Genomic DNA, 8,586 nt, shown 5'->3' on the forward strand with positions numbered 1-8,586 from the left:
CCGACTCTTCCTGCGGCTGTTGGTCGCGTTCGTGGGGGGGAAACGGGGAGAGGGGAGTAGGGGGAACCGCCAAGACTCGGCTCTCCAGCCTCCCCACCCCGTGCAGGCATGGGAGCGGGCCACATGGAGCGGGCCACATGGGAGCGGGGCAAGCACGGGAGTGGGCACGGGAGCGGGGCAGCACACAGGAGCGGGCACGGGAGCGGGGCAGCACACGGGAGCACATGGGAGCGGGGCAGCACACGGGAGCGGACACGGGAGCACATGGGAGCGGGCAAGCACTGGAGCTGGGCAGCACATGGGAGCGAGCACGGGAGCGGGGCAGCACACGGGAGCGAGCACGGGAGCGGGGCAGCACACGGGAGCGAGCACGGGAGCGGGGCAGCACACGGGAGCGGGGCAGCACACGGGAGCTGGGCAGCACACGGGAGCGGGGCAGCACACGGGAGCGGGAACCACCACCACCCCACCCACGTGCACAGCCGCGCAACACAACCCCCCCCCCGCATCCCAGGTGGCGGACACCCCAGATCAGGGGGAGGAGATCCGGGGGAGGGGCTACCCCAGTGCTGCCTGCCGGCCCTCTTCCCCGCGTTAACCCAATCGGGGAGGGGGCTTATTTTAAAAAAAAAAAAATTGGCGCGAGCAGGGGAATTCATAGAGCCGCACACACCATCCATGCATAATACACACACGCTCCATCCATGAATTATATACACACATACACACAATCTTGCATCATATATACACACAATCTTGCATGACCTCTGCAATCATATATACACCATAACCAGCAGCAAGCAGAGAGGAGCCTCAGCCAGCCCGGCAGAGGAGTTTCTGGGCTCTGCTGCGCCACCTGCTGGCCAGGCTCATTTTTTAAAATCTGACCAGCCCAGGGGGCAATTGCCTAATTGCCTCCCTGCCCCCCAGGCCAGTCCATCCCCGCAGAGAGTCAGATAGCTACAAAGTTTACACAGAAAGCAGACGAAGAAAGAAAGAGAGGAAGTCAGTTGTCACGTGAAGAAAAAGTAAGAATGCTGGAGAAGGCGAGAGAGGCTGAAATAATTGGGAATATCATAAGGTATAAAAGGAAAGTGATGGCAGGCAGGGAGATTATTATTATCGTTTACTCGTGAAGCGCCGACATATTCCACAGTGCGGTACAATGGGGTATATTACATAAACAGTTACATACAGGTGATGCCAAACATGCACAAACAGATACAAAGAGGTAATGAGGGTCCTGCCTATGAGAGCCTACAATCTATAGGGGATGAGGGTGGGGAGAGAAAGAAGGGGTGTAAGGTGTGGTGTGATGAGAGGGGAGGGATGAGGTTTGTTTCCTAGAATTACCGAGCAACGCTGGGTACTTTTAGCGAGTAAGGGGATAAATCAGAAAGGCACGCACAGGTGCACTAATTTGTATTATTTTTCACTTTGTTAACATAGTAGACTGAACTGAAACATTTGATGGCTTTGATTTCCTTGAGCTACTGTCACTGTCTTTTGAGTTGGATCTGCCACAGAGTAACAGCCCCTCCCCTGCTTGGCCCTACAGAAGGAAGGGAGGTGGCAGCCCAAGATTGGAGAAGGGACTTGGTTGACATGCATTCTTCTATTCTGGTCCCTATGGCACCATAAGGGCGCAATTATACCAAATGCTGCAAGGCGGCAGCGCTATTCTGTGACGTCACCCAGCGCTGCCACCGGGCAGCATAGTGATAATACCAGTGAGCCGTGGAGAGCAGGCAAGGAGGCGTGGCGGAGGCGGTGCCGTAAGCGGTTCGTCCTCATTGGCTAGAACCGCTCATGTGATGCCACAACAGGTATGTGCGCTGCTATTGTTTTTTTTAAGTTGTTTTTCAAGCGCGTGGCGCCGGACACGTTTTCCTGTATAATCACGGCCTAAAAGTTACATTTTTGCTTTAAAGGAGCAATTCATGTTTTTTTTCGATTACTGTTTTTTTTTAACATAGGTTTGAAGCAGGGGGTCTCCGGAGCTCATTAGTTTCAGCTCAGAGGATCCCCTGCTTCCTGAGATACTTACCTCCAAAGGGGGTGCCGGTATCTCGGCAAAGTTTAAAGCGCCTGCGTCACGCGGGCCAATAGGATGCCGAACCTAATGATGTCTCAGCTTCCTATTGGGCCACAGGGTGCGGAAGCTTGAAACACCACCATTACGTGCACCCTGCTAACCGAGCAGAGCAACCACCGGCACCAACTATGGGGGTAAGAATTTCCGGAAGCAGGGGGTCCCTGGAGCTGAAACGAATTGGGTTTAGGTCCCGAGACCCCCTGTATCAATCCAATGTTAAAAAAAAAAGTCACCAGCTTGGATTGCCTCTTTAATCTTCCATTCTATGTCCATGGTTTATGACATAGCTGGTATGGCATGGGCCCTGGCACATGCGATAAGGGAAAGAGGCCTCATAGTAACGTTGAGGTATCTGCCATGGTTGCACAAGACTCCACCACCAGTGAGGATCAGCTGAGAATCAAATAACAAGCAGGCACTCCCGTGGTCTTTTCCAAAGTGTGTAATGTTTTATTCCAGGATCAACGTTTCGGTCCCAGGTAAAGGTCCTAACTGGGACCGAAAATGTCGATCCTGGAATAAAACACTAAACGCTTTTGAAAAGACCACTGTTATTTGATTCCGATGGGCCCTAGCATGCCAGGGGCCCTTATGATGTACAAGGTACATCATGGGCAAATTGAGCCCGATCTAAATGTACATGGGGCTACCCATCAATACTGGTTTCTTGAATCTGGGGACCAGGCACATACTAAGCAGTAATTGCTCCAGGAGCAATGACTTGATGAGGAAGGGCCAAGAGATCACCAGCACTGAAAAGGTTAAGGCTGTTTATGGTTCTGTAGGAGAGCTTAAATAACAGTTTGCATAATGTTTTTTGGTGAGCTGGAATTTTTTTTTTTTTAAATATAGAAAAAAACTTTGATCCTATGAATGTCAACTGTGGCAAACTTGTAGAAATTGTTTGAACATTGTTTTTTATACCTCCATTATAGATGGTGACAAATAGGCCCCTAGCCGTCATGCTCTGGATCTCGTACAATTTGTTTTCAATCCTATCGTGCTGTATAGCGATAGACAAATCATTCCAAGTCTGCAGGCTCCTACTATGATATATAATGCAAGAAAAGTGATACAGCTCAACCCCGTTATAACGCGATCCGTTACAACGCGAATCCGCTTATAACGCGGTGCAAGCGTGGCTTCCAATTTTCGTATCTATTTATACTTTACAACACGATTATTGGTGTCTTAAATACTTTATTGTACAATGCATACAAGTGTACATTATTTCTAACGTGATCCTCTTATAACGCGATGTGATTCCTTGGACCCGAAGCACAGCGTTATAAGGGGGTTCAGCTGTATTTAGTAAAACCTCCAGTATTTAAATACTATTTTTCTTGCATCACAATAAACGCATCTGGCTTAATGGCACGTCCCACATTAAAGACAATAAATCGGCAATTCAATGGGTACAATCTTTAGTAGAACAATTTATGACGTCTTTGATAAAAGATGTGTATGTACTGTATTTGCTTAAGAAAGTTTCAGACATGTAAGAACACTAAGAGTGCTCCCCACACCTATGTTTGCCTGAAGGTGCTGTCTGCAGATCACTAGGCAAGGCTGGGTTTCATGAAACAGTTTTTGGCAGATCTCAACTTTTGGAGCTCTGCTTGGCAAGATGTTTTAACAGGTGGTTGAAAAAAATGAAGGAGTTCTCTGCAGCTAAGAATGAGTTAATAAAGCAAGTTAAACCATCAGAAAATAATCTATTAAACTACGAGTCTCAGGTTTCTTTAGTACAGTAAAGATTAGTAATTCAATGCTCTGCAGGTTTTCCCAAGGCGGGAGTAGGGCTAACAGAGCAGTCATCTCTAGTAGTAGGAAACTCCTACCACTGCTTCTCATGGTCTTTTCTTGTTGCAGAAAGCAAAGCACAAAGTGTTGGCCAACATGAGTGACCTTGTGACCCCCACAGCACTGGAGCTACCCAAACATATCCTGGACGTCTGGGTCATTGTCCTCATCATACTGGCGACCATCGTGGTGATGACCTCATTGCTGCTCTTTCCGGCGGCAGCTGTCATTATCTACAGAGTGCGGACACACCCGATCCGAAATGCCACATAGCTTTCTGGGAACTAAAAGGACCAATCACTATTTGAGTATTCGGCGTAGGACAACAACATAATATGGAGACAGAAAGGACCTATTGCAGAAGGAATCTCTTCCTCCCACTACAATGAGGCAACATGACACAGATAAAGAAAGAGCCATTGCCCATTCAATCTGTACTTTGCAGGAGGCACGGAGACAAAAGGGACCAGTGGCCAATTAATTCTGTCTTTCCTGTTTTGGGTCTGGGACATAATGACAAGCAGAAGGAACTTCTTACCAACCAATGCTGGTCACTACTCCAGCAGCTCAGTGTATAACACATTGCAGCAAATATGCTTTACATATTGACTGTCTATAACCAAAGAGGCATATTACTCCTTGGTGCCAGAAATCGAAATGTTCACCATATGACATCTCCATTTTGCATGATATCTGCATAGCAGTGCAATGCCAGGGGCATGTTGGCAATTGATCATGAAACATCCGATTAACCACCATTAATATAAACCTGTATGTTTTCTAATACATTACCTCTGAAAAAGGTGTAGCCCTTAACCCCTTAGCTGCCAGAGGGACCTGCAACACCTTATTTTGTGGTACGTTGCAGGCACCTCTCCCAGCAAAGAGGTCGAACTGTTTGGACATTTTCACACAAAGTTCTACACTTAGAATCCAATACCTTATTGTTGACTGTTGACAATTGTATAACAATAGGGTGTTTTATACATTATAGGCTGACATTAATAAACTGTATTCCACTGATGCGTCATGTACACGTTATGCTGTGTATAGTGGCTCTGTGCTTTTTCCATAATAATATGCATAGATTGCACTGGGTAATATCACGCAATAAGCCTGGAAATAAATTGCCGGTGTGTGTGTTACTACGCGGGCCTCACCACTGCAGGTTTCTGAGGACTCGAGTGATGGTTCTGTGTGTTTTTTCTGTTCAGTTAATATATTTCCTGGAAAAGCTAGGAAAAAGAAACTGATTTGTTAAAATATACTGCAGTGCAGTAAATTGTCAAAAGTGGTGATTTATCCTTATAAGTATTTTTGTAGTTTTCTCGTCTCTTTGAATTGGAAGGAATAATCACACATCTGATTATGGTTTTACTCTGGCTGCTAAAACGGAATATCCAATAACCCCCTCTCTCTGAGCACTCACTGTAAATAGTTTAAAATATGTGCCTCATTTTTCAACAATAGTAACAATCACCAAAACATACTACACCGGTCACTGCCATATATTTAATATATTACTATTTATTATTACTATTAACATAACTATATATTTTTAATTATGGTCAGTGGTAAGCAACGTGATAAACCTCAAGGGTCCACAGCCCTCAAAAGGGCCACAAATTTCCCACACATATGGTACACTTGCAGGGATGTTCGCACCGTGGTAGGAGCTTCTCCCCGCCCCCGCCAGTCGGCTTCTTAATGCCGGCACGCTGATTAATACTGTCCCACTCCTCTCCTTACACAGCAATAGCTCCACTCCCTCTGCCCTATCAAGAGAGAGAGAGAGTGGGTTGCCGGTATGGCCAGCAGTTGAGGGGCCACAAGTAAAGCCCCTGAGGGCCGCATGCTGCCTCAACCACCAATCCTATAACTCAGGGTGGTCAACACAGACCTCAAGGGCCACCAACAGGTCGGCTTTTTAGAATATCCCTGCTTCAACCAGTCAATAATGTCTGAGCCACTGATTGAGCCACCTGTGCTGAAGCAGGGATATCCTGAAAACCTGACTCGGTAGCCCTTGAGGACTGGAGTTGGCCACTCCTGCCCTCGGTAGTTGTCAATCATACAATGAGCTACAGTCAATGGCACTGACAACTAACACTGACCCACACAAAGCAGAAGGGATATATAGGGTCATATATACACAAAGGGCCTTATTCTATATCTGCCGAAGCGGCTATTCAGGCCGTTTTCAGTGGCTACAGATATAGAATCAACTCCATAACACACCTACCCAGGCTGGGAGAAACCTTATGGCGAATTGAAGTGAACAGACTAAAGGGTCGTGGTGTCTTATGGAGTACAACTGTTTAGTAAACATAGCCCATAATGTAATTAATGAGGACAAGTAATATGGACCTGCCAAGAATGTACAGTATAGACAATATGGATAAAATCAGGTTGACATGTTATAGGCAGCCCGTACACGTGGGAAAACATGAACAAAGCAAGAATGGGTGTAAACAAAACAAACTACAGAATTCTACATGAACTGCAATGGGTGACGATTAGAATCTGGAATGACACCAATGATACCATTACAGTAATGAAGTCTATTTAAGACTAAGGCTTATACAAACAACTGGCAAAGCTCATTAGTTAAACATGCCATATGTTTACAACTGCAACCTACAGGCTTTCACAGTTGGAGCAATAAATGGTTTAAAGGAAAGCGTGGGGTGGATGACTGCACCGAAATGATGGGTCCGGTAAAAAAGCTTTCAAGACTGACCCATAATATTAATATTTGCAGAGCAAACAGAATTCCATGTTGGTGACATTGTACGGGGAAAGGATAGCGATCCCGTTGCATACTAATAAATCAAAAAGGATGCGTACAGAAGCAGAATGGAGGTGATGAATGTGCACTGAAGAACACTGATATTGTATCACTAGTAGTTAGTGCAGTTTCGAAGGCCGCATCTTTACATGGACATCCCCAGGATGCTGGAGTTTAATGGTGGGCGAACCAACATTCTGGGAGAAATAAAGGACCCAGTGCATACTATGGAGCAGGAGTGGCCAACTCCAGTCCTCAAGGGCCACCAATAGGTCAGGTTTTAAGGATATCCCTGCTTCAGCACAGGTGGCTCAGTTAATGACCTAGGCACTGATTCAGCCATCTGCAGAAGCAGGGATATCCTGAAAACCCTGACCTGTTGGTGGCCCTTAGGACTGGAGTTGGCCACTCTTGCTGTAGAGACGTTAACATATCACGGTGGAATAAATACTGGAGATCTAAGCTTTTTCTGGAGTAAAACCAGATTTACATATTCACTTAAAGACCGGTGGATTCAGGATTCAGCTGAAATGATATAAACACATTTACTATTAACTAAAATGATGGGGGTAGATGCCAGGTTTAGGAAGGGAAAGAAAGCATGAAACCAAGTTGGCTCTGAGGTTCTAGAGATGGTTAGGAAAATGGGGCACGTTTTATGTACAGTACCTTTCACTTTTATAGCTTTCGGTTCTATAAGTAGTGATAATATTGCATGTGCCTGACATCACTACAGGGTATTGTCGAAAACCCCTTTTAGTGGTAAAAACTTTGATATAGGAACAACAAAAGCGTTTTTAAAGAATTACAGTATACCAATTATTATTGCACTGCTGATTATGGTTTTGTTTAGCTGTGGATTCTACTGTCTCCTTGTCATACAATCTGTTGCACTTCCCCTCCGGTAATAAAAAGCTTAAGAGATGTCAGGCTTTAAATACTGTATAAATAGGGATATAAACGTGTTAAGGTTCTTCCCCATTGCTGTCTATTTACTGTAAAGGGCAGAGTTGTGTAATGAAAGAATTTACATTTCATATTTGAACTTCTGCTATAACAAGGAGGACACTGGACTTCTCCTTGTCGGGGAAGCGACCTCTCTTCTCTCTAAGCCAGTGGCTTCCACATTTCTTGGGGGTTAAGGAACCCTATGTGAAATTCTGAGGAACCCCAACCCTCTCTAACAGCGTGTCTGACATCAGATGCATTGTAAGGAACCCCAACCCTCTTTAATAGGGCGTCTGACATCAGATGCATTGTAAGGAACCTCAACCCTCTCTAATAGTGCATCTGACATCAGATGCATTGTAAGGAAACCCAACCCTCTCCAATAGTGCGTCTGACATCAGATGCATTGTAAATTCTTCTGTATTTGGTGCAATTTTAAAATTGCCTGAAAATTACTGGGACCCATTTAGGGATGCCCGGGGAACCCTGGTTGAAAAACACTGCTCCAAGTGTCCAAGCTAATTGCAAGTTGTAGAGGCTCTCTGGATGGGGACAGCAGCAATATCTGATAATGATCCACAAATAAACTGATTTCAAAGGTCTTAAAGCACCTAATCCTTAAAAAGTCTTTGAAATTAGCAGCCGTATAATCAAAAGAAACAGAGATTTAAAACCTTATAAAATCCTGTTGTCTGGGGATATATGTGCTTTATCTGGTACTATTGGTGGTACTGGTACTAATAATCCTTTTATGTAAAGCATACTCTGATGTTTTCATTTCTTCTGCCCACGTGTTCAATTGCAAAGTTACTTCCTGTGGGGGATTTTGACATCAGTTTTATACTGTACATGTGAATAGCTGCACAGAGAGTAAACAGATTGTACTCTTACTTTCAAGCAGCAATCCAGGTTGCATTGCTTGTTTATGTGGTTGTTATAGCGTTGAAGCTGG

At 45.2% G+C, this 8,586-nt stretch overlaps 1 protein-coding gene across 3 annotated transcripts in view; it reads left to right on the forward strand.

The window, feature by feature from the left end:
* Positions 1-7,611, forward strand: part of SMIM3 (small integral membrane protein 3) — a 26,976-nt gene extending 19,365 nt beyond the window's left edge. For 2 of the 3 annotated variants that reach the window (XM_075602105.1, XM_075602104.1), the window contains one exon: positions 3,968-7,611. In XM_075602105.1, coding sequence (XP_075458220.1) covers positions 3,995-4,171 — 177 coding nt within the window. In that variant the 5' untranslated portion in view covers positions 3,968-3,994 and the 3' untranslated portion in view covers positions 4,172-7,611. Of the gene's footprint in view, positions 1-1,558; positions 1,827-3,967 lie in introns of all 3 variants that reach the window. The other variant, XM_075602103.1, reaches the window with a different exon arrangement.
* The last annotated feature ends 975 nt before the right edge of the window (positions 7,612-8,586 follow it).

The sequence above is a fragment of the Ascaphus truei genome, chromosome 5 (genome assembly GCF_040206685.1).
Source record: "Ascaphus truei isolate aAscTru1 chromosome 5, aAscTru1.hap1, whole genome shotgun sequence".
In the NCBI taxonomy this organism is placed as follows: Eukaryota; Metazoa; Chordata; class Amphibia; order Anura; family Ascaphidae; genus Ascaphus; species Ascaphus truei.